The 26844-nt window shown below is 42.8% G+C and overlaps 1 protein-coding gene across 17 annotated transcripts in view; it reads left to right on the forward strand.

The window, feature by feature from the left end:
- The window catches only part of ptprsa (protein tyrosine phosphatase receptor type Sa), a 212882-nt gene that overhangs the window by 139530 nt on the left and 46508 nt on the right, over positions 1 to 26844 (forward strand). For 7 of the 17 annotated variants that reach the window (XM_047586746.1, XM_047586748.1, XM_047586753.1 and 4 more), the window contains 10 exons: positions 2133 to 2243; positions 4744 to 4755; positions 12135 to 12404; positions 12618 to 13199; positions 13590 to 13726; positions 13821 to 13965; positions 20427 to 20747; positions 22753 to 22946; positions 24099 to 24125; positions 25209 to 25326. In XM_047586746.1, the coding sequence (XP_047442702.1) occupies positions 2133 to 2243; positions 4744 to 4755; positions 12135 to 12404; positions 12618 to 13199; positions 13590 to 13726; positions 13821 to 13965; positions 20427 to 20747; positions 22753 to 22946; positions 24099 to 24125; positions 25209 to 25326 (1917 nt within the window). The remainder of the gene's footprint in view (positions 1 to 2132; positions 2244 to 4743; positions 4756 to 12134; positions 12405 to 12617; positions 13200 to 13589; positions 13727 to 13820; positions 13966 to 20426; positions 20748 to 22752; positions 22947 to 24098; positions 24126 to 25208; positions 25327 to 26844) is intronic. The other 10 variants (XM_047586757.1, XM_047586760.1, XM_047586758.1 and 7 more) reach the window with 5 other exon arrangements.

Here is a 26844-nt window from a genome sequence, read left to right on the forward strand (position 1 = left end):
GGGAAGGACTCTTTATGTGCGCTTCACAGCCTCACTTTCAAATAATACCAAGAATATGCAATGAAGCCAGTGGGGGCCTGGGAACAATAGATAGTACCACACAGGGGCGAGCCGCCGCCAGACAGACGAAACTCCCCCTGTCCCCTCAAAGACTTTCATTCATTTCTCTTGATTTATCTCCTTCGCAAACTTTACAATGGGGTTTTAATTAATTCATGTTTGGTTTTAATGTGTCACTGATCAGCATGTTGACATTTGTTGAATAGAATTCCAGAGACATTTGTTTCTGTTGGAAGCAGTTGGACCTGCAGATCGTCAATAGCTGGCAGATGTGGGATGACTTAATTTCATGTAAGACATAGATTGCTTGTGATTCGGCTGCTGAGGGACTGTTAACAAAAAAAAAAAGGGAGGGGTGGGGAGGTGAGGGGGGTTTCCAATGATTTTATAATTCAGCGCAGGGAGCAAATTTGACAAGCTGCTGGCAGAGCTTCCTGGAACAGTCCACCTGGAGCTGAACTTCACACAGTCCTTACATTGTGGTCTCCCCAGTGTTGAGGCGCTCGGCTTCTGAGCACTTTCCAACCCACCTGCCACCAGGCTGGCATTTGCTATTCCAAGCGCACATCAAAAGGATCCAAATCAGATGCTTGCATAAAACCCACAGCGAAACGCGGCACCACCTGCGCTCTGCAGGTAGACGTTTTCATTTGGTTCATGAGCCGCGTGCCAGGAATCGCTCCCCACTGCGGGATGAGGATGATCTGGACCATGGAGGGAAATGAGGAGATAGAGGAGGCAAAAGAAATAAAAAAATAGAGCACTATAGATTGTTATAGCTTCAGGCCTGTGTTTTGTTTTTTTTTTCCTTTTTTTTTTGTTGCGGATGTAGTTGTCCTGACCCCAAGGAGTAAAATACTCTTAGACTATTTGGCCACGGACAAGGTCGAAGCGTGACTAATCTTTATAATTAGGCAGGATCGATGGTCTCATTTGTGGCACAGCTGAAACACGTTATTAGACCAATGTTCCAGAATAGTAGCCTTGTACAACACTGTGTTCACTCCACTTGCCCGCGTGATGGAGTAGGTTATGGTATATTACAAAGCATCCAGGGCAGCTGCTGGCATATTGATGCTTCCTGGCTAAACGTTAACGAGCAGTGGTGCTGTGTTTGTCAGGCGGGCCTGGGCTGCAATCTGTCTGCTGAGCCAGCCAGAAGCCCTAATGATATCATCAGGAAGTGCCGTCAACAGCGCACTAACGAGGAATGATCTGACGCCCGTTGTTTCACCTCCCTCCTTTGTCGCCCCCCTCCTCACCAGTCCCACCCCCCCAACCCCAAAAACTGTTTCTCCGGTTTTGCCGCCAGGAACTGAGGATGACTTTATTTGTGCACAACGGCAATAAAATCTAAAAAAAAAAAAGAAATGTGATAATGTCAACACAAACTTGGAAGAATGGAAGTCAGTGGTGGTAGATGTGTGTGGGTGGAGCACAAAAGAGAAATTAAAAGAAATAAGTAAAGGAGAGTGTGTTTCACGCAGTCATTATTCTCTAGAGTAGTTATCGCACAATTGCAGAGGGGCCACACAGCTGCGTTTCGCCCCATGCCCGTGTTGGTTTTGACACGTGTGCAGACGATTCGCTAATCCTGCCGAGTTTGCACGACCGTCTCCGCACCCTTCCTCCGTTAGCTTTCAGCGCACTTACATCATGACTCCGTTGCATCTTTTTTTTTTTCTTGTTGTTGTTGTTTTTTCTGTGAGCTATCTCACACGAGTTGGGTACACCAGCTCCAAATATAGTGTGACTGATTCAGTCCGCTTCTTATCTGCGGATGGCTGAGGCTGGAGTGGAACCCAGTTTTGCATTCTAATCTGCATAAGCATTGCAGAGAGAGAACGTTTTCTTTTTCTTTTTTTTTTTTTTTACGAAATGATCCCGAGACATTGGAGATACCCACCATTAAGAAGACTGTCAGACTGCTTCATGTTCCGTCACAGACAGATTGACTAATCATATCCTCCCTGCTTTTTTTTTGTCTCCTTCCTCTTTCTCTCTATTTCTCTCCCTCTCCCTCTCCCCCCGTCTCCCTTCTTTGTCTTTGTCGGGTGTTGTCATTTTCCCAGGTGCCTTGCAGATCGAGAACAGCGAGGAGACAGACCAGGGGAAGTACGAGTGCGTGGCGTCTAACGTGGAAGGCGTGCGCTACTCGTCCCCTGCTAACCTTTATGTGCGAGGTAGGGAGAAATCCGGCCCATGAGCCAGGCCAAAAATAAAACAAAAAAATAATAAAAATAAAATAAAAACATCTACCCGTACTAACTAAAATGTTTCGCAGTACAGCTCAGCTTTAAGTGGCGTTACTGTTGAGCTTAACAAATGATAATTGCTTCCGTTCTAGCCTAGCTGTATTTGCGCCAAATGTATTTTTTGCAAAATAGTATTACCCAGGTAATATAAATCTTTTAGCATTGATAACATTGCCTGCCCATAAATGTAATTTCATGTGCGCTGAAACTTCCAGATGTAAAACTATAATTGACCGACTAATGTTCTTCTCTGTTATGATGTTATGCTCCATTTTGTCTTCCAATGCCCTCCCCTACTCACTCGGAAGGAAATGTGTAGCACAACAAGCCGTATGTCTTTGCCCTCTCGGTTGTGAGACACCTTCTTTCACCTGTTAACTGTGTGCCCGATCGAATGTTTCCCCCTCAAAAGTTGGGGCCCAAAAAAAAAAAAAGTCCGGAGGGACTTATTTTTGATTAGTTTCTTTGATTAGTTTCTATTTCACAGGTAAAGGAGCACGACGGTAAGTGTAGATTTTGATTGAGTGGCGGGGTATTATTGGGGCCACCGATCAAAATCCCCAGTCCCTTTAGCCTACTCCAGATTTTGGGGGAGGACTGCTAACAGAAAGACACAATGACGACGCAGGCAGCTGCTCTGTATTACACAAAACAAAATATCCTGTGTAGATTATAAATAGCAAACTTCCTCTACTGCTACTATTTCTTCTCCTTCTTCTTCTTCTTCTTCTACTTCATGCTGATCTGGAGCATAAATCCATAGTATTCCCCAGTTTCTGCTTTGGTGTATTATCTTTAAAGCCTTTTACAGTCAGTACTAATTTTGTCTGGCATGCTCTAGCAAAGCGAAGATATAAAAACAATCGGTCACAGGGAACGAAGAGTTTCATAGGAAACAGGCAATGAAGACAAAAGCCTATCCTCCGCCACTAATTCTAAATGACAATGATTCCCTGTTGAGGGAGCTTTAATAAATTGAAGCAGATGCATTTTGGACATGTATTATTTATATTGTGCATATTAAATAAAGATGCCTCGGTATCTACTCAGTTTGTTCCCTCTGCTGTGTACCAAATAACTTTGTTCCCAATAAATAATTCACTAGTCTGACATTATAAAATGGGTCAGGGAGCCGCTTTTTCATTATTATTGCTATTATCATACCCTGTGAAGTAGCAGCACAGGGAAGAAAAATTCGACTGTGAGGTAAAAAAAAAAAAAAAAAAAAAAAAAAGAAGAAGAAGAAGTTCATCAAGATTAGTGTCTCTTCACGCCAGCATTCATCCTGGGGGTTCACGGCGTCCCTGCCACGATGCAGCGACGGCGTCAAGTAGCTATATCCGTCTTGCTCGTGCACGACACGCTAGATGTCAAAAGGTTCTTTAGAAATTGGCGTCGAGAGCTCTGCAGGAACCGTTTAATAGCAGTGATGGGAAAGCACTGTTGGCACAGCAGTGGGATGTTTAGCAAAAAAAAAAAAAAGAACCACGCAGCTATACCCTGATATCATTTCCAACAATTCATGCAATCTCCATGAACACTGGCTCCATCAGCATGCCATTTACAAAAAAAAAAAAAAAAAAAAAAAAGGGCACCAGGGGTCATACCTAACTCGAGTACTTTCACACTATTTAACACACTTGTTATTCTTTGATGGTGTCAACCTTTGTCTGTTTTCAGTTAACTTTTGTCGATCAATTCTGATACTTGATGTTGACTATGTTTTGTTCACAAAGCAAATTGCACTTGAGATTAGCAGCTGTGGTAGGGATCAGTTTTAAAGGGGGAAAGAAGAGACGTGCCTTAAATTGCGTATCGGCCGTAAAACACTGGGGCAAGATGAGAAACTGAAAATGTGCTGATTGGCTTCTAACTCTTAACAGTCTTGAACTGCAGCTGCTAATTTCATCCCAAACTGTGTCTATTTTTATTTTCTATCTCTCATTAGTTTTTTTATTTAGTTTTCTTTTTATTTATTTATTCTTTATTTGGTTTCCTTCTCTGACAAAGCAAATACAGCCACCACGGGAGCCTCTCCTTGTGGCTTAAAGGAGCTTGTGAAATTTTGAATTATGAGTATGGTACGCTTGATTTTGACTCCAGTGGCGCCTTACTACTACTTCTTTTTTTTTTTCTTCTTCTTACCTGGCGACCTGTGCGACCACTGGGGTGAATCTGATTGTTTTGGTTCAAAGTTGATTTAAGGGGGTGGGCAGGCAAGTGTACTTTCAAGACGGGTGTCACTGATAGCAGGGACGAGGGAAAAGGAGGGAAAAAAAAAAAAAAAAAAAAACAAGATTCAAGAAAAGGGAAATGTAGCTGCAGCTAAACACCTTGAGGTGGCTTTTTTTACTCTCTCTGTGTTTCCCCTATTTTTCTCTTCTCCTCATGTCATTGTGTTCTGCATCAACCCCTTTACATCCCTCAGAGCTTCGAGAAGGTTGGTGTGTTTTTTCTTTTTTACTTTTTTTAACCCACATTTGAATTTAAAAAAAAAAAATTAAAATAAAATAAACAAATAATAAATTCAACATGTTGAAAAAATTTTAGCTGTATTTGCCTATTGCAGAGCTCGATTAATTACTAATTTGAAGAAATACTAATCAGTTAATCCAAACTGCTAAATGATTATGAAGGATTTTTTTTTTTATTTATTTCCAAGGAAGAAATGATGAAAGCAAACCCGATTAGCTCGGGTCTTGTTAATTTACTTTTATGTTTGCATTGTGGGGCCTTTTCTCGTTTTGCATCCTTTGGTATTGCTTCTGCACCTAAAGGCTTTCTTGCACGTGTTGTCATGGAAACCCAAGCACGTGGAATCAACAGGACCTTTTGCATGATGGGAGAATGTAACTGTGCTTGCATGCCTGTACAAAATCCCTTTGGCCGCGATGGTCTTCTTTCTTTTCTTTCTGCATTCCCTGTGTTTGGTTCAGTTGTTTTCTTCTCTTTCGTTGGTTTTCCTACAAGTATTTCCCCCCACCCCCTGATACACCCCTCTTTTGGCTTACCTTTAACCTAGTTCATTTTCTTTTCTTAGTTCCTTGTGTTGTGGTTACCGTGTTGTGTTTGTGTGTTTTTTTTTAGTTTTTTTCTTTCCTTTCTGCTTCAGTTCTGTTCCTTCCCTTACTTCTTTCAGTTGAACACGTTTGTCTTTTCGGGGTTTCATTTGTTCGTGAGATTTGTGTTTCTTTTCATGAATTGGCGCTGCTCTGCTTCTTGAGTCTCGAAAATGCAAGTGCCGAATGAAATAATAAGTGTGTGCGCAGCCGGTGTTCCTGTCATCTCGTTTGCAGCGTTGCATTAACCGAAAAAAATTAGACCTGATTGGGCCTGATTGGGTTGCGTGCTGGTTTTCAGGCGGCCATCAAGGGGATGCCGTTTACAGTGTCATGTGGATCAATAAGAATATAATGGCTTCGACATCACATTCGCCGTTGCTTAGCGGCTGCTCGAAAAATACTTCTGTTTTCAAACGGCGGCAGCCAGATATGATTGGTTTATTTGAATGGCTGCTGTTTGTGTTCCTTCGCAGTCATGACACTCGATCAAATTACAATCTATTATTCAAAAAGCTCTTCGCTCTTTGTACGCACACACACACAAACACACACACTCATGGAGCAGAATTGATTTTCAGATTTATTGTGACTAAAATAATGAAGATTCTCAAAGTGCAAGAAAGCACGAAACATTTTGCGAGCGTTCATCTCGTAGCCGCGGAACAATAATGGGAGGAGAGCGCTAAATAAATTGAAGCAAACAAGTCTGGGCTGCTTTACATTGCAATTGGCTTCGCAGCTTAAGCAGATCTGTATTGGATCTCGTGTCACCTGCCGCGGTGAGCTCGCTTGTAAATTCTGCAGCTCCGCCAGTTCTGGCGAACGCGCGGAACATGCATAACGTTTTTCGAAAGGGAATGAATCGCGGCTTTTGGCTGCGGGTATTACATGTAGCTCAGCGAGTCTGGCTAGGTCAGGCGTGTCATTCTTTCAGGAATGAGAGATAACGCACTCCCTCGCTATCGTTCTCCTCCGAGAGCGCCGGTGTTTGTACGGGAGGCTGTCGGAAGTGTGCTGATCTCCAGGGGATTAAACTGATCTCTGTAAAGTATCTGAAAGTCATACAGGAAAATACTTCTGTTCCAGCAGTAAACTAATCAGCAATTGTTATCCTTTTTTTTTGTAGAATAGGAGTGGATTCATTTTTCTCAATACCTGGGACTGAGAATACGTTAGAGCTCAGCCATGTTTCCCTTCAGGGTTTTTATACATGCACAATTAAGTGCTGGTTTTATTTGAGCCGCAAATTAAAATATCCAACACATTATTTTACCTGATATACCAGACTACCACATATATAAACCCCATATAATGTCCACAAATCATGACACACATCCCACTGAAAGAAACCAAATAAAAACCTGGCAGCGTCCACGCTGCCTCCTTAAAAATCTCTTGAAGTCTCATCGAAATGACTCCGATGCAGAAAGACTGTGCTGCTGCGTAAGGCATGTGCATGTTTACCCTCCTACAATGGTATATGCTTGTTTATGAATGTGCTCGCATGTCCTGCTATGCATTTGTGCGTAATGTTGGGAAAGAAAGCTAGATTACACCTTATGTTCTCACTGGCCAAAGCAAAAAAAAAAAAAAAAAAAAAACCTGCCATCTCTATTAGATGTTTGTCTCAAGGAGTCCTGAAGTTAATAGCCACCCTTCAAAAACAAATCTGTCGGGATCAGAAATGCAATTTTTGTTTTCCCACCCCAAACAAAATATTTCATCGACTCTCATTCTAATGCGAGTGTACGGCTGTACTCCCTTGCCCAATCTGACTCATTATATTCGCTGAACGGATAACCACAGATAGGGGACGTACCTGCAGTATCATTTCGGCTACCTGTCATGTACCTGTAAGACAATTGAAAAGAGGCGATACCCACTGAAATCCCCTCAATCCACTGCCTGCTATTATTAGATACCCCGGCCATGATTCCTGTCACTTTCCTTTAGGTAATAATTTCCATTTTGATGAGCCACCCATAGTGACTGTTTAGCATCGGCGCAGCCAAGGTATGTTAATACAGGCCAACCCCTGCGGCTTATATGTAAATGCCGTGGGCCTCACCCGGCAAGTGTGACTAAAGGATCTCCATACTGCGCCTGTGTCCTCAGGCAGCAAGAGGGTGTAATCTCAGCTTCAAGGTGACACTAAAGGCTGCACATTATTTTGGCTTCCCCCTTCATTTTGGGGCAACAAAACCTGCCTCACCAAAATGGCCGATAATGTCCACCTTCTGACCTCTGTTTTTTGGCACAAATCCCTCCACAAACACTGCCCACGACTAGACCTAGCGCAGTACTCTGGCATTCTCTCTCGACCGCTTTCCACCCCGTCCAGTTGTGAGGCTTTCTTGTCTTTCTCTCCACATTGGGGCTTGAAACGAGACGATAATGACGAAACGAAAAGGTTGCGCCGTGTCCGTTTTGGTTTCTCCCGATTCCAAATGGGCCGGGCCGGGCCGGGCTCCTGGTCTCTGTGAATGAGGAGCCTGTCCATTCAATTGGGATTCTTTTTTGTTTCCTTTGCTTCACTGTCAATACACGTTTAATGGCAGGATAGCAGGCGCGCACATTTGCAGTTTGTCCATGCTTACCAGACCACCGACATGACAGTTCATGAACATTCAGTCGTATCATACAGGCCCTCGTCCGGTCAGTGGTAGTGAAATCATTAATAGTTTCCCCCCAAAGTGTCTTCTGCGTTTTAGAATTCGTATTTTTTATAGTCAGTCTTCTCAATTAATCTTTTTTTCTACCCAGATATCAAATTACTCGTTAGACACGTGTTGGATGATGGTGTGCTTTCGCAGTTGTTGTTTTGTTATTTATTTTTTTTATTTTTATTTTTGTCCAGGCTTCCAAGTTGCAGTTTAATTGCTAGGCCCCCGCAGTACCAGGACTTTCTTTAAACAGTTTTGTGCACAGGCTCAGTGAATTTTATATTTCAAAACTTTAAGTTCCCACATTACTTAAAGACACTTTCCTGTGGGGAAACCTCATTCACTCAGCCACTACAGCTCCCGGTCCATTGGCTGACCTGAGCCCCAGGGAGAGAAGAGCACCCCTTAGACACCTTAAACTTCAAACGTTTCCCCTAAGAGAGAAAAAAAACTATTCTATTTGATTGCAGGCAAAATTTTAAGAGACAAATCATAGCTGAAAAAAACATCTAATAGCATTGATGCATACCTCTTTGTTGAACACAGCTGCACTCTGGTACTGTCTATGCTGTTCGGACGTAGTTCTTTTTGTGGATTTGTTTCCTTTTGTTTCCCTTCCGTTTGATTTTGTGCGTGTGTGTCTGGAACAATGCTTTTATTTTCGGGAATGAGTGGCATGCTTGGATGGGCTTGGGTGACATTTTTTTTTTTTTTGGATTGTTATTGGTTCTCCGGTGTACGCCCGAGTGGATGGGGGCACACCTGTACATGTCACTCACGCCATACACGCCACACACCCATGCATGTCCGTGTCCGGAATGGGCTGCCCTTTCACCTTTGTTGTTTAGTTGGGCATTTTTTTGACAAAATAAAAATGCAGAGATATAATTTTCTGTCCCGATCTGATGGCATTTTTTTTTTTTTTTTTTGTCCATTTTCCAATTTTACGTGTTTTCAGAGTATCTCCCGCAGTTATTCTGTCACACTGAGACAAAGCGTATCCAAAAAGTCACGATTTTTTATTATTACATTCAGTTCAAGGTAGATTTAGTTACTCGGCTTTTATATCGGATTACAACAGATTTTTTTTCCGACTATATTCTTTGGGGATTTCACATTTTTTAAGCGTAGAATGCTCTTTAGCTTTACCGTTGACCATTTTTCTTGGCACATCCTCATCGTGTGTATTTTTGTGTACCGCAAAGGTACGACTGAAGATTTTTTTTTTTTTTGCCCTTAAGCTCAGGTCATGTCTTGCCAAGGGTGGCTGAAGTAATAGATATAAACAGTGAATATGCAGAGCGTATGACAAAGAGTAGATCAAACAAGGGCTTTAGAAGTCCCTTTTTTTAGAAAAAAACAAAAAAAATGTTTTACTTATAAAGCGGAACATGCTGCTTTATATGACTAAATATGTGAACTGGCTGTTAGATACCAATTGTCACAATTTGGAGATACCACGTGATGTCAGCTACTTATTTAATGTCAATTTGCACATAAATAAATCCCCTCGGAGTGTGTGTGGGTGATATTTGTGCCGTAGTTTGGCAGGAAAGTTCAGTTGTCCCACGCAACGATCATATGAATCCCATTTGGATCGACACGGTGTATTTTGGAATGCTACCTATCCTTTGTGCCCCTCTCAGTCTCCCCCTAAATCTTCCCCTCCGTGCGTACTTCTCCTCCACACACAAGTCGCATCCGCCCATCCCAGGACTTCCCAAGTTGCATTTGCATCACTGTGCAGTGTTTAACGCGGGAAGGAGGGAGACGTGTAGTCTGTTCTTGATTTTAAGCCCCAGTGTGTGAGAACTCCAAACCCACTTTGAGTCATTGATCTTTTTTTTTTGTTTTGTTTTGTTTTTTCTTTATTTAGAATCACAGTTCCACTATTCTATCCCCCACTTATATCCTCCTCCTCCTCCTCTACCCCTTTCTCCGACAACTCTCCCCCTTCCCTTTGCGTGTCGTGTTGTTGCGTCCGCGTGCCCATCCGTCCCTGTCTGTCTGCCCGTCTCCCTCTGTCTGTCTTGTCTGCTGTCTTGCTGCTCGAGTCTGTTTTGTCCTGCCTCGTGTCTTGTCTCTCGTCCCTGTCTTTCCTGTCTTGTCTGTCTCTAGAGTCATCTCTTCCATTTAGTTCATGATTTTTTTTGATTATTTTATTTTTTACTTCTACATCTTTACTGCTTTCCTTCTCTCCTTTTAACCTTTGCATCCCAACAAACGTTTGGACATAAAATAGATGCAGATACTGAGCTTTGCCACACTTTGTTTCTTTATTTTTTTCTCACTCACACATAGACCCTGCGTAGACAGATTTTTGCGGATTGAAAACCTTTTGGCTTTTGCTTGGCTCAACATAATCTGGCACCGCATCATCAGGACATTTGACTCCATTTCGTTTTTCAAAACAAACACCAGTGTCCCACATCTAAGATAAGCACTGGCAAACCTTTACTAAATAAAATCTTTGCGCATTAAAGTTTTCCAAAATTATATTCGGATATCTGTCAAGTGCTTGCTGGGATGCCTCTCATGACCACAATGTTTGCTAAGTCATACTCTTTCACATCATAACTCTTACATTACTGTACACACGGATACTCTTGTGTGTACCATCATAGAAAAATTACATACACACACACACACATGCAAGTTCACACTACCGTCCATGTCCTCTGCATCTCAGGCTCATTATCAACCTCCTCCCATTCAACTTTCCAGTCCTTTCCATGAGTTTTTGCGGTTCTCCCTGTCCCACTCTCTTAGCTGTCATTCTACACGAATTCAGCTGCTTCTCTCTTGCCCTCTCCTCCTCTCGCTCTTTCTTATTCTCTGGATTTCTACTCCCTGTTGATCCAGTTTTCTTTACTCCAACACTGTGATTTTAGACTCTCTCTAGCTACAATTGCTATAATTCTTTTTCTGTGTATTTCTAGGCACACACCTTGTTCCTCAGTACTTATTTTGTGTTAACTGGGACTGCGATGTGACAATGTGCCACCATCACATTTTGTCACATTAGCTGAAGAAAAACAAAGTTTACTCAGCACTGAAGCGGGTTTCCCCCCCTTTACCCTCCTCCAACCTCCCCCCCTCTCTTTTTTTCTTCCTCTGTCACTCTTTGCTAAACTCTATTCCCTTTCTTTCTCTCCTATCCTCGGATGTTATATCCTCTATCTTGTACTTCTACTTTCCTCTCCAATCGTCTTTTGTCTGGGCATGCTAGCGACCCTTCAGTTATATTCCTCTATGCATTTTATCTCAATTTTTATATCTGATTTTGTTATCATTTACTTCTTAATTTACCTCGATCTATTTATGCATGCTGTCTGTGAAACTGATAGCTGCATCTATCAATGGAACCGTGTCAGATCTTAATAAGGCTTTGTCCAGTGGATCTACCCTAAACCACAAAAATCTGATTAAAGTTTCTCATCTTTAAGATAACTAGGAAGTAGAGACAGGTGTCAAGTGCAAACCTACGCTAGAGTGTGTTTAGAGACCTCATAGAGATGGTCAATAGTCCAGTAACCCTACACTTCCTGTGCTGTGGGAGAAGCCTGTTATGGCCTACTTCCTGTGTGGCATGAGTGCCTGATAGGACAGGAAGTTCCAGGTTGCCATGCTGGCCTTATGTGATAGCATTATCACATGGCCTATACTACACACCTTCAGATGTTACGATCAGGTTATGTCGTAGTTTTACATATGTCAGCAGTTCAGTCCCAAAGATGAGAAACTCGTAATAGATTTTTGTGTCTTTAATTGTGCTGTGATGGGTCAAATATTGGTCAATGGAACCTTGTTGCTATGAATCGTTGCTTAATTGTTAATCTATATTGTTGTTGAAGCAGTTCTGTTTAGTTTAGTTCCTTCTCATTATTTGTATATTTTTTATGTTTTGAAAAAGTCTAGTTTTATTTTGTATTTCAGTTCACATTTACCATGTTGAAACCTTCTGTGTTAAGTATTGTTTGGAGAAGGGTCTATTTTCATCGGCCTCTCTTGTTACCTTTCTCTTTCTCTTTTTTTTTTTTTGACTCCCTTGCCCTCTTTTGTCATCCTCTCCCCTTACTCATGCCTTCTCCCAGTCCGGCGGGTGCCTCCTCGCTTCTCCATTCCACCAACGAGTCAGGAAATTATGCCAGGTGGCAGTGTGAACATTACATGTGTGGCAGTGGGGTCGCCCATGCCTTATGTCAAGTGGATGCTGAATTCAGAGGACTTGACCCCGGAGGATGAGATGCCAGTGGGCAGGAACGTTCTTGAACTGAGCAGCGTCCGTGAGTCGGCCAACTACACCTGCGTGGCCATGAGCAGCCTTGGCATCATCGAAGCTGTGGCACAGATCACTGTCAAATGTAAGAGATAACTGGCCATCAAGAAGGGTGTTTAATGGAGATGGTTAACTTCAGATTAGTTCGAAATTTACAGAAAAATCATTCTAACCCTTGTGATGTTCTTGGATTCTTAAATTATGGAGTAATTTCAAAGCTATGTGTATTTCCTACAGAGTTTCCTCACCATGATAAATGACTACATCCTCTTTCCTTCATGTTTTGTCACCATAACAGCCCTACCCAAGCCTCCAGGTACCCCTGTAGTAACTGAAACCACTGCTACTAGTGTCACCATCACCTGGGACTCAGGAAACCCAGATCCAGTGACGTACTACATAATCCAGTATAGGGCCAAGTCACCAGACAGCAAATATGAGACGGTGGATGATATCACCACTACACGTTACAGCATCGGTGGCCTCTATCCCAACACAGAATACGAAATCCGTGTCTCAGCTGTCAACACAATTGGCCAGGGTCCTCCCAGTGAGCCTGTAGAAACTCGGACTGGTGAACAAGCCCCCGCCAGTCCGCCACGAAACATCAAAGCCCAGATCCTTCGCCAAAACACCATGATGGTGCAATGGGAAGAGCCAGAGGAGCCCAATGGGCAGATCAAGGGCTACCGCGTCTATTACACCATGGATGACGCCCAGCCCATGAACCAGTGGCAAATCCACAATGTCCAGGACAGCATCATCACCACTATCCAGGGTCTAGTTCCTCAGGAGACCTACACGATCAAAGTTCTGGCGTTCACGTCTGTAGGTGATGGACCTTTTTCGGAGCCCATTCATGTCAAAGTACTGCAAGGAGGTGAGCATGTGAACCATCTCCACAGTGGTTCTGGTGTCGAAACTGTTTGCAATGTCTGTTTTGAAAGAATATGTTGGACAGTTTCACTGTCAGTGCCAGTACTGAAGAGGGGAGCACCCATAGAAATAGAAGCAGAGTAGGCCAAAGCAACTATAAGTGTGGCAGAACTTATGCAACCTAGAAAGTTTCCAAGGTTTTTTTTTGATATTAGACATAAAATGAATATTAAAAAAATCAAAGGATGACAGAAAGAAACCATCAGTCATAAGGACAAAGATGTACGATGAGTGTTGCAAATTTGTGACTTTTCCGGTGGTAAATGGATGGGACCCCTTGCCAGTGAAATATAACTCCTTTCCTCAAACAAACGTCTTCTGCTCTGTTCTTCAGTTCCAGGTCAGCCATCCAAATTCCAGGTTGGGGCTGTGTCTGACACCAGCATTGAACTGACCTGGGAACCCGCCTATGAGAAAGAAGGAATCATAAATTATGAACTTCGCTTCTCTGAGGGCAGTTTTGGCACCCAGGTAAGAACTTTATGCCTTTTGGTGCAGAAAAGATCTCCGTGATCTTACATCGCAGTCAGTCAGACTGGTCACTAACTTACGTCTCGATCAACAGATGAAGAAGACATTTGGACCCAAAACTTCCTATGTTGTGGAAGGTCTAAGCCCAAACACCGAGTATCACTTCTCCCTGGCAGCTGTCTCTAACAAAGGCATTGGAGCCTTCACAAATGACATTTCGCAGAAGACCTTACAAGCCAGTATGTAGCCCTTTATTCAATCTTCTCTCCTGTTTTCTTTGCGGGTGGGCAAACGAAGGGATTTTTTCCTCTGGTAAATCAGTAAAAGATGATTCTTTTGTCTCTGTAGACCTTTACTTACGTACATTCTAATGAGGTTATGTGTTTTCTTCTTTTGACTAGAGCTTGTAATCTTCTCTCTGACATCAACAGCATCATAACCTTTATGGTTTGGACTTTCTCGGGCATAAACACAGTTCAAAGCTGACTGAGATCACATGACAAACAGATTTAACCCTTGTTTTTTATGTTCTTGCCCTAAACATGGGGTTTAACATTCTTGTTTTTCACTTTCTTACGACTGTGGTATTATCTACCTAATGTATGATGGCTTTTGCACTTAGACATTTGTTTTGTGGGGAGGTATGGTTGAAAGTAAGCCACAAACCGCTAAAAGACCTTTTTAGACTGCTCTTCTTTGTTTCCCTTTTCCCTTTTGTTCATATTTGCTTTTCCTTTTGTCAACAGCAAGTGCACTTACACGTGGAAAGAGACACAAAAAATGTCCGTTCTCCTCCATGACCACCAAGGCTCTCGTATGAACTCTATGTATATTGGCGAATGGAACCGAGCTTTGTCATCAAAGAAAAACAAAGCCAAGCAGCCGCTGAAAGTCCTTATACGCTCACGCTGCAGTAAGTCAGTTCTGCACTGATTACTGTGGTTAACAGATAGCAGGAGCACAACTGAATTATTTAAACGACCCGGCTAAAAATAACTGCAGCGATCATACTGCGCAGTAGTTGTGGCTGTAGAGAAATAAATGCACATAGCCTATACAATCAAATATCCGGGGATGATGGGGTATTATGTCCAATTCTTTTGGGTTTACACTGCACACAAAGATTAACAACGGTGCTTGTCTGTTGACATTTAATACATTAATGGTAAGGAACCTTTACAATGTAGTGGGATTTATGTGATTACTAGCGGATCTGTGCTAGTCACTAGTGGCCCTTGATGTAACACAATGTGGAAAATCACTAGCGGCTTCTTTTATCTTAACAAAAATGACCGTGCTTTGTTAGATCCAAACCAGAGAACATAGGAGAGCCATGGCGGTAGGAGTAGACTTATTTTAACACATTTTCTGTTTCTGCCAGTGCAACTTGTTGGCTGTACCCCCCCACATCTGGGCGTGGGGGCTTTGGAGCAACCACTTCACTGTCCTTTTTTGTTACTGCAAGGCAGCCGAGCTACACAGACAGTGCAGAGTCACTGAGGAGAGCGCCAGTTGCATGCTACACTCACTCCTGCCCTCTTGGGTGCTGTTGAGAACGTATCACTGCGCCCGTTGATCTTTGATCAGTCCAGGCATGAAAATACTTGATGTTCATCCAGCCCCATTCTTTTGTGTGTCGGCGTCTCTCGAGTGTCTGTGCACATCTTCACCCCTCAGTGTGTGTTTGTGATTTCCTCGCCTCTGTTTTTGCATTTGTTATTGACTGGTATACCGCAAGCTGATTGAACCGGATACTCCCCTCTCTTCCTCTTACATCACCCTATTCCAGCTCCGTTTCTCTCTTCGCCTCCTCTTGTTCCCCCTTTGCATTGGAACAAAAGCTCTCCTTGGAATGGCTTAACATCACCTTGCTCACTTTGTGTCCTCTTCCTTTTGTGTCGACTCTTTTAGTCAAAGTTAGATCTTTTATTTATCGGTTTCTTTTTGGTTCTGGGTTACCTAAAATACATCACTCCAAACAGTGTCTCGCTGCAATTTTCGTCCTTCTTACAGGCTCTCGTATGAACTCAAGTCCCCCACAGACACAAGCAATTACAACACAGCAAACGGAGCAGCACATACTACTGAATTTACATATTGATAGCATTTTGAGCAAATATGAGAGGGAGTAAGTCTAACTCTGCTTGGCGTGGTACTCTTCTTTACATTTGCTTTATCTTATACGTAAATAAGGATTACTATTCATTGGTAGTATTATCTGTGTGCACACAGTAGAGTGTTAATACCGTTATCCTGCAAAGCATTTATGTCAAGCAGCGAATGAATGAATGAAGGCTTTAATTCGAACATGAGAAAACACAAACACACTTATTTACTCCTACCCCTTCTCCTTTCTCAGTAATTAACAATCAGTTAATTTCGATTCACAATTTAAAATGTACGTACCAACATCTCATCACCACACACATTTACTTACCCACATAAGTTCTACTTTCCACGACTATATTATCAGATATTTACCTTCCATCTTCATAGGCCGAGGCTTTTCTCAGACAATTTTTATTACTATCATTGTTTATTGGCGTTATGCATTGAAAAGTTCCTGCACAAGAAGGCGTGAGGTGCATCCACTGATTTCTCACTGCAGGGGTCTGAAAAATCCCAGACAAGTCAGACAAATATATTCCAACACAACACAATAAATTACTTGACCTTTTGGATGCTCTGAGGTAAGTGAACGTGTGGTTTGGGGATTCAGTCTGCCATGACATTTCTCATAGGCTGTCAGTGACGTCCACATATTCGTCTAATTAATCAAAAAAAGTATGTAAAGTGGCTCAGGTATTGGGCAGCTACCTATTGCAGTGTTAAGGGTTGTGTCACACACAAAATATTCCATTAGTGCCGAGTACTATACCACCATTATACTACTACAAAGAAGTGACACGAGAAAATACATTTTAGTGCATTAGAAAAAGAAGCGTTTTACTTATGGCATTTCTATCCAAAACACACCACAGTGCAATGGCTGCATGAAATTTGAATATTGCTTCATGTGCAAGGTCAGCTTTTAGTCACACTTGAATCCATCTGGATGCCTGGCAGACTGAAACGCTTTGCCACAAAGTGTAAAGAAAGACAGACAACATGATTTTTTCCAGTATGCTTTGTTGTCTTATTATCATTATTATTATGTGTGGTATAATATTCAGATTGTTGTGGTCAGTTCAAGTGGCATTACCAGAGGCTATTGTCATGGGGACCATTCTGTCAAGAGCTCATGGAAAGTCAAAAGAATTTATACTTGAATTGTAACTGTCTCCTTTATTATGTTATTTTCTCTATTGGGTCTGATTCCAAATTATCTAAAAACAAAACACCAAAAATGTATTTGGTTATTCTATTCTCTTGGCCTGCATTATAGCAGGATGAAATAAATACAGAATGTGTTTCTGGCAAGAGTGGCCCTCATTCAGAAGCAAGGCCTCGTGGGGTATGCTGCCTCAGTCAGACCAGGTTGAGACCATTTTTATTTTGTGAGACCATTCAGACGTGGCCGGAGGGGCGTCCGCAACCCGAGAGTTGGGAGGGCTCCCAGCATTCCTCCGCTGTTACCCAATTGCAAGGCACGGTAACAGGACCTGAGATAGACCACGGGGGTGGGTGTTAGGGGACTGCAGGGCTCCAGAGTGGCAGATAGGAATCCCATTTCATAGCGTCAGAATTAATTTCATGCCTCGCAATGAGCCATGAGCCAAGGTCCTGGATTGTCAGGCTTTGTTACACATTTAGATTATACCTAGGACCCGCCAGTAGCCAGTCAAGTGCTATCTCTCAAATTAAAGTGGCAGATTCTAAATCCTCTGTATTTAACCAAACAAGCAGTTTAGCCCCCCCACTTAGTGTAATTGCTGTGGGTTTTTAGATATATTGGAATACTTGCGCGAGTCACGGCATGGCCATTTGGCATCGGGGGGATTAATTCCATAATGATCCACAAATACGAACATCCTGTCATTCAAGGCTTCTGGTGAAAGTACAGTTCAAATGCAGACGTGTTCTTAAACTGCGATGGAAAAGGGATTGGGAACCCGTGGTTTTACGAGTTGAGAACACATTTGGGTAATAGGCCGTGTTGCTAAACTGTTAGCATTAGCGTGTGCAAGGTAGTCATAATGATTAGGTATGCCGCTGTTAGTTACCACTGCAGACTTTATGCTTTAAACTTAAAAGTCAAAGAGAAGGATATGAATGCAGACATGACTAATTATTTGTCAAATAGCATTTAGGAAACTCTTTCAGGGAAGCTTCAAAAGAACCTCAAGTGGAGCGTTAGCTGAGTTTTCTCTTTTGTGGTTGTATAGTTCTAGTATCCATAATCCTAGCACTGGCCTTCATGGGATATGCACTTTATTAAAGCCGTGCCCCAGCCAGCCTTAAACTGTTATCAGGCACGAGGATGCCTGTGCGCTGCGATAGCGCGGCCCCTGTCAGATTCGCAGCCTTTTCCCGTACCGCAAAGATGGAGAACTGAGCAATCATTCTTGACGTGGAGAGTTTGCAAATACAATGCGAGCGAAGGGAAGAAGCTGAAAGGCTCAGAATCCAGTAAGGCCTTAAGTAAATAAGCCCATTGGACACAGAGAAGGGTTTGGAAACTGCGGCAGAAGTCCTGTTTTATCTGTTGTGTGCTGGAACATTCTGTGGTTAATGGGAGACAGTCTCCCTTATAGTCAAAAACTCCCATTTTTGTTTGTCATTTAAAAACAAAAAAAAACATGCTGTTTCAATCAAAGTAATAATATAGTCAGAGCCCCATCATTAAACCTATATGAATTCTCTTACTTGCTCTATTCCTGCGCCTTGGCATTCTCTCAAATGTCAGTAAGCAGATACACAGGCACGGGGCTATGAAATGGGATTTATTTGGACAAATTGTTAACAAGGAAGGACGCTGCTTGGCCAAATGCACGAGAACAGGGTATCTCGGGAGTGAGTTTTGCCCCGACGCCCTCCCCTCTCACAGTCTTGGGGACCCTCCGGCCCAGCAATACAGTATTAAACAGCCCTGGCTACAGCACAAAGCCAACACTCTCCCTCCCAGTTGCCTCCCCCCAAAAAATGGGTCCAACGCTGACTCTCAATGGATCCAAATTAAAGGTCTTTATAGATTCAAACATGTGAATCCATCTCCAAAATTTCTGGGGGAAGCTTCCTGGGAGAGAAAGTGTTGCCGGTCTTTGACTGTAGAGTGAGCGAGCTGTGTAGTCAGGTGCTGGTGGTAAGAAAGTCTTTAAAATTGTGTATATTTGGGAGTCAGGTACGTATGATACAGGCAATGCTTGTGATTTATTTTAATTTTTTTTATATATATATATTTATTTATTTTTTAAAGTTAAATGTTCTTATTTTCCTTTAATGCTGAGTATCCTGTTCTTTTTTTCACGTTTTCTCCTGAGTTGTCATTTTGGACCTTAACCGTTGTTGTGGTTCTTTCTTTCGAGTCACCTGGGTTACAGAGAAATTCATTTCCCAGTACCCTCCTTCAGTTCATGATTTATTCCTTCAGCCTTTATTTTGGAATGAAAACATGCTGCTTGTTTCCATTTTGTTTTGATTTCATTTTGTTTTCTTAACTTGATGCTCATGGAATGCCTTTATTCCAGATGATATTTCATTTCGGTTCTGAGTCATATCTACCTACATATCAGACAAAAAAAAAAAAATAACGTAATAATGAACTGGGTTTGTCACCCCCAGATGGAAGCAATATATTCTCGCATAAAAGTATCATATGGCACAGAGCAAACATGGCTTGAATAGAAATATATATTTTTTTTTTGTCTTCTTATCTGTATAATACCAAATTCTGGATGAGAAGGGAAACATTTTATCGCAGCCTGCGCAGCACACGCGCTGGACAAGCAGAGGCTGTTCTGCGAGGTCGGCACAGATTAGAAACAAAAGGCACCGAGTTTGATTTAGAAAGTTCGCAGATGTGTAGGTCTTGGACTTGTTTTCAAAGAATTCCGACACAGATAACAGACGCCATGTTGGAATGTTTTAATACCGTTAAAAAATTAAAAGTACTGGCACTCTCACTGCTATCTTATACTCATAGCCTGTATTTGGTTATGTTTATTTGCCGTGACGTCCTATTTGAACTGTGTGTTAATTGCATCCTTTATTTTCTTGCTGGCTTTTCAGACATGATATTAAGCTATTGAAGTTTGTTTTGCCAGCCAAAAGGACTTAAAAATTTGGAGCTCATGCCGCCTTATTCGCCGGCATTGAGCTCGTCGCCTTAGGAACAGTAATAAATGGCGCTTTTAATGCCTCCTATTGCTAATAAAACTACCATAAAGCATATCTAGCACTTATCCTCAGGTGTCTCCCAAGGTGACCCGTCTTGATTCATTATTACAAGCTTGTGCCGTTGTCCATTTATGCCTCTTCTGTTTGACATTTGCTTGACGATTTTTTTTTTCTTTTAGTTTAGTTTCATTTTGCCTGCGTCTTTGTTTTGCAGTTTGCTTTCGAGTTACTCTTATTGCTTTTTATTTGAGTTTTTTGAATTTTCCTTTTTTTCATTTTCTTTATCTCTCCCATCTTTTTTATTTTTTTGTTTTTCACTCCCCCCTCCTTCCCCCCCTCCTTCCCATCCTCCTCGTCCTGGACCCCCCCCACCCCCTCCTCCTCCTCCTACCTTCCTTGCTTCCTGTCCTTTCCGCCTCACCAGAGCCCTCAGCTCCCCCTCAAGACATTAAGTGCAGGAGCACCAGCTCCACCACCTTGTTGGTAAGTTGGCGCCCCCCGCCTTTGGAGAGTCAGAATGGCGCCCTGGCGGGGTACGGGGTGCGCTACCAGGTGGTGGGCCTGTCGGAGGGGGCCGGTGACGATGGCGAACCGGCCGAGGAGGCGACCGTGCCTGCCACTGAAGAGCAGGTGTTGCTGCAGCGGTTGGAAAAGTGGACCCAGTACCGCATCACTGTGTCCGCCTCCACTGTGATTGGGTCGGGCCCCGAGAGCGAGCCTTTCATCTGTCGGACAGATGAAGACGGTAAAGTGAATCCCTGTTGTGTGGAGATCAGATTTATCTAAGAGATTAAAGCGTTATATGTGAGTTTGGTGGTGTGAGTGTCTTTAGTTGTGGCTGTTTTTGCTTTTGCGTGTGCGCAAGTGGCTTGTTTTCTGCTTTGTTCAGTTTTAGTTGGATGCTTTCACACCAAATAGTTAATAGTGAGTATCACACTCGGGGAAATTAAGCACTTTGCTCTGAAAACCCACCTTACCCAATGCACTGATGAGCCACAACATTAAAACCACTGATCGTCAGAGTGAACAACATTGATCGGTCTGCTGCGAATGTATTTAGACACATACGACACACTTCAGTGTTGTTATACTGGATAAATACTGGAGTGGAAACACTCTACCACTGAGCAGACCAATCACAGCTCTTGCTATTTTAGAATCACAACAGAGACCTGCACAATATATGTAAGGCAGGTGGTTTTAATGTTGTGGCTGATCAGCGTTTGAGAGCTACCAACATTATTCCATTGCTCACCAGTGGGAAATTAGCATGTGTGAGTGACGTACGCTGTGAGGCTTCGCCTGTCTGTGCATTTATGGTGCAGAGTAAAAAATAAATAAATAAAAAAAAAAGTAAATGTTCGCGAAAACATCTCCACCTAGACGGAACAAAAATAAATATGACACAGCTTGGAATTGGATGGCAGAAACTAAATGACAAAGGAGGGTAGAGTAAAGATTTGAGCATGTCAGAGCACATCTGACTCATTGACGGATGGCAGACATTGGCTTCTATTCTCCACGATCCATTTCACATCCATTACCGAAGCATTTCAAGCATTTTTTCTGACACTGATGTACAACAGGCACGGCGGGGACGGGCGAGCTTAAAGTCTCGCCTGTTTTAAAAAAAGACGCCGGTCAGGGATCGCAGAAGCGAAAGTCGCAATTCAACTGACGATGGCTACAACAAATTTTCTGGCGTCGTTACGATAATAATGCGTGACAGAGGAGTGCCAGGTAAAGAAATAAGAGCCAGGGCTAAAAGGTAGAAAAGATTCTGGCAATAAACAAGATTGGTGCACGTTCCCGAGGAAGATGGGGCAAATGGGGGCTATGATTTAGGGGTGGGAGAAAGGGACCCAGAGTGTTTGTGTAGGAGCAAATGGAAGCTGTTTGAGGTGAAGAATTATATTAATGGCGCATCCATCACGGCACGGGACAGATCATGGCTCACAGTAAGGTCTGGAAGCAAGGCTTGCCATAAAGGTTTTTCATTATGACTGAGAGACAAGGCTTCCTACAAGCAAGCACATTCTGAAAGAGGTGGGAGGGACAGGAGAAAGTGGAAATGGTGGGTGCCTGTTTGATGGAGGATATGGTGTTAGAGGAAGACTGATGCCGAGGAGTGTTTGTTGCTTTTTATTGTCCGTCTGTTTTTGCCTGTTGTCAGTGTGTGTACACGTGTGTGTGTGGGTTTACTAATGTCTTGATGATTCTCTTACAAATAGTGTGGAAATATGCAATATTCGATCAGCCATAACATTAAAACCACCGACAGAAGAAGTAAATAACATTGACCATCTTGTGATAATATGATGTTCTGGTGGGCAACTGGTGGGGATCTTAGGTGGATGTCACTTAGACATGTACCACCCACTAAGACCAGACCAGGCACCCCCACCTTGTAGCAATGACACTCCAACAGGATGCAGGTTTAGGAACAACTTAAAAAAAAAAAAAAAAAAAACTACGCAAGGTGTTGACCTGGCCTCCAAATTCACTAGATCCCAAACTGATCAAGTATCTGTGGGATGAACTGGAACAAGCCTGATCCACAGAGGCCCCTCCCCTCAACCCATAGGACACTCTCAGAAGGCCCATGTTCAAAGGGAACCTACACAATACCAGGTCATAATGTTTTGCCTGATCGGTGTATATTTATTGCATTTACTGAATGAAGCTAAAAATGACAGATAAGAATCCCGCTTCCTCAGGAACACACTCTGAATTAGTTTTATTTCCCACAGTTCCTGGGGCTCCTCCGAGGCGGGTGGAGGTGGAGGTCCTGAACTCCACAGCGCTTAAGGTGATGTGGCGCTCCCTGATCCCGGGCAAACAGAACGGCCAGATCCGTGGCTACCAAGTTCACTATGTGCGTGTGGAAAACGGCGAGTCACGTGGACAGCCCTTCATCAAGGATGTCATGCTGGCTGATGCCCAGGTATGACCATCTCTCAGTTTCCCTCAGTAATAGCAAATATAGATTTTATTTGTGCATTCATGCAGTTCTTGCAGTAAACCTGCACATATAATCTTCTGATACAAACTGTAGGCTGTGTCTTTAATCATGCCGTTGTCGCTGTGCAAATATTGCTACAGAGCGAGCCGCTGTATGGGTGCTCTTCCTTCGTTTCTTATTGCTGTAAAATTCCTTCCCCCTCAGCCCACAACAAGAAGTATAATCAAAGCTTCAATCATCTTGTCCTCCCTCTTCTACCTCTTTTACCTCTCTCGCTTTTATTAGCAATGTCTGGACCGCTGCTTTATAGCAACATCTTCCATAAAAAAATATCTGATTTTGTGCTCGTATCAAAGGCAAAGTCTCACAGAAAATGCTGATTACAGTATTTTTTATTTTTTTTGCCGGGGGAAAGAGGGGCGGCGGGGGGGGTGGTAGGGTTAAAATTGGCATGAAAACATTTCACCAAAAGTCGGCCTTGATTGACAGAACAGTAATAATTCCTCCCAACTTTTCTTTTCTTTTTACAAAACTTGTGACAAGGCAGTTCTTGAGGAATCCTTCCAAAGTGAGCCTTTTCTGCCCAGTAGCAATCATCCAAATGGAAATTATAGCCTTAAAAAAGGTAAATAACACAGAGGGGGGAAAAAAATAGCTGAATGCCATGTTTGCAATGTTACATAGTTCAGGGATCAATGAATGAGAATCCGTCTATGGCACATGAATTAAGGTTCCACTCCAAATTCCACCAGCGTCTGTTTTTGTTTTTTTTTGTTTTTTGGCATTCAGCTCACTCCTGAACCCACGAGTACAATTATAATAGACTGAGTAGCCGTTATTCAACCCCTGAAAGTAACATCTTGATGTCATTATTGGCTGTAGTAAGCAGTTCTTTTAACATCACCCTTCTTTCACATGCCCCACACAACATATGCTTCTTGTCTCTTCTCTCCTGATCTCACAAAACTAGTGACCTATTTCTGATACCCATCCTCTTCTCCCAAACCCCTAATGCCCCCGTCTCTCACAATCCTATTTCTTTTTTCCCCTCTCTTTCTCTTAAAAAAAAAAAAAAAAAAAAAAAATTGCTTTCTCTCTCTCCTGCACTCTCCTCTATGGCGGTGGGGGGGTTAGTGGGAAACGGACGATACGGCTGAATATGTGAGTACGAAGTTTCGCCTGAGTGCTTTGTGTACGTGACGGGTTATAAACAGTGGGTAATGCATCGGCCCGGGTGGATTCGCGGTTTACTTGAACCCCTCAAATCCGTATTCGCCGGCTCAGAGGCTTCTCTGCACCTCTGCCATCTTCGTTTGACGCGAAGAAAACATAAAACGGGGCGAAGTTGTGTTTCCGGATAAACCCATACAAAATTATGCCAGATGCATTATCCACTGTCCTCTGTGCTTGGAATGCTACTTATACCATCATTGTGCTGACGTAGTGTGTTTTGTCTTGTGCTCTGGTGGTGTGTGTGTGTTTTTATTTCTTATTTTTTGTGTGTATTTGTGATTTTTATTTCAGTTTTTGCATTAGAGTTATTGTCCTGCTTTAAGTTGAATTTATTGATGTGGTAGTTTACAGAATGTCTCTGTGTCACCCTCGAAACCAAGTGAAAATCCTCAATGCCTCCTTTCCGATAAATTGCACCCGTTGTTTTGAACCCAGATTTGAAACCCCAGCCCGTCTGCGTTGCGTCTGCATGATTACCATGTGAAGTGCAAGACAGTACTTATAGCTCATTTACCTTTATTGACTTCACCCATCCCTCTGCCAAGCAGCCTGTTAAAAACCTCATCCTGCAGTCGTTCAAACCTGCTCCCTTGAAAGATTCATTAGAATTGATCGGAAGCCTCTCTTTGAAGAGGACTCAAGGAAACTTAATGGCTTGGGTAAAACCTGCCGGCGAACGGCTAGTATGTATTCAGCCTGCATTTATCAAAGTTAGATTGTTGATTGCGAGGTTGCTAAAGGAATCCAGGGGTCTGCTTTCCAATTACATACGTATAACGTCCCACTTCCACCTTGACAGCTCTTAGGATTTACACAATGGAGCGGCCCCCCGTTTAACAGGTGACATTAAATGCGCGCCTCGTGAAAATTAATAAAGAGGACCGGGAGACGCTTGGCTCAGATTAACATTCTGCGTGAGGCAGTTTGAGCTTCACAGTGGGGTCAAATCATGCAATATTCAGAACACATTTTGACATTTTCCCGTCGCCGTCTCTTCCGTGTCTCCCGTAGGAAATGGTCATTGGAGGACTCAAGCCAGACACCACTTACTCCATCACGGTGGCAGCGTACACCACCAAAGGGGACGGAGCTCGGAGTAAACCTAAACTGGTGGTGACCAAAGGGGCAGGTGAGTAGCAAGATGATCACTCAGTCATTGGTTGGGTCATAGAACAATTGTTGATTTAGTGATAAAGTATAGTAATAAAATCTGAGTGAAGGGCACTTCGGTGGTTCCATCCTTGTTATTTCCAGCCAGGTTTCTATGCTAGGAACCCTCATTTAAAGCCTCAGTGTGGTTTATTGAAGTGCTTTCTCCACATTTTATTAAGTGTACTAAGGGTCCTCGTGTTAAAACGTCTTTTATAATACGTGATATTGAGTTAGCAGTCTAGTTGGCGACCAGATTTTATTTGACACACATCTCAGACTGTTGGCCTTTGCTTCTAGCAGCCGAGTCTTTATCATTTGGGTCAGGTTCAGAAACCTATCTGGAGATTTTTTTGAGAGATCAACGACATAGTTGCTTGGAGATTCTTCAGACAGATTAGGACAACATGAACCCCTCCTGTTGCTTCTTTGGTTTCAGCTGCAAGGATAAAATATCGGATCCCAGTGTCTGCACTCTACAAAGCCCCGTTTTCCATTTCTCTCCCGTTTTCGGCAACTAGGAGCTTAGCTACCATGAACATGATGTAAACCTGTGAGGGAGGTGCCTGGGAGTGTTAGGGCCATCTTTGAAATAAAATAAAGCATCGTACCATGATGGGAGCACCCTTTTCTGTGAGAGTCTGTGCCAGCTGGCTTTCAGAGGCTCCAGAGAGCCTATATGTACACAACCGCGCACATGCCTGCATTCCCACCAGTGACTCATATCATATGCGGACCTATATTACGGCGCAATCTCACAAGCCAACTCCCTGAACACACAAACATAGTTTCCCAGATATGTTGCAGGTGTATGTGTTACTGGTGTCAGGGAGCCCAAACGCTGCCAAATGGGTCCCAAATGAGTGCTGTCACTTTCCATCCTTCTGTCAAGGCCGGCTGAGTGATATGCCAGTCTAGAGCATTCTGTCTGTTCCTCACAGGGAAAGCCACTTCTTTCTTGCTGTTATTGAATTCTAAAGACGGGTTACGTCAGAGTCCAGGATAAATGGAACAGGGGGAAGAGGTGCAAGATGGGGGGGGGGGGCAGAGGGACAAACAGCTTTTCTAAAGTAAAGCAGTTGTCCTCTTTTGTAGGAAGGTTAGGATGACCTCGCGAAACTTCTGAAATAATAATAATATGGATGCTTTTTAGAGATCTGCATCAGTAAACGCAAGAGACTTCAAATGTTCTCTGGGGACCGAATTTTTCAAAGTGATAAAAACACAAGAACAAATAACATGAGCAGCTGTGACAAAATCAAATTATACATCAGTTCCACAGTATCAATCCATTTAATTACAAAGGCCAGCGTCTTATTAGGCACTAATCAATGTGCCCTTCTTCTTGCTTTCTCATATTAATCCACTCTTAAGATCTGGTAGATGGATTCATAAAATGAAAGGGTCAAATTGACAGTACGTGCAAAAACCTGTGCTTCAGTCTGACAGCGCATCTAATATCAATAACAAACACAAAATCATAAACTGCAATATCTGT

This window comes from Mugil cephalus, chromosome 6 (genome assembly GCF_022458985.1).
Source record: "Mugil cephalus isolate CIBA_MC_2020 chromosome 6, CIBA_Mcephalus_1.1, whole genome shotgun sequence".
Taxonomy (NCBI): domain Eukaryota; kingdom Metazoa; phylum Chordata; class Actinopteri; order Mugiliformes; family Mugilidae; genus Mugil; species Mugil cephalus.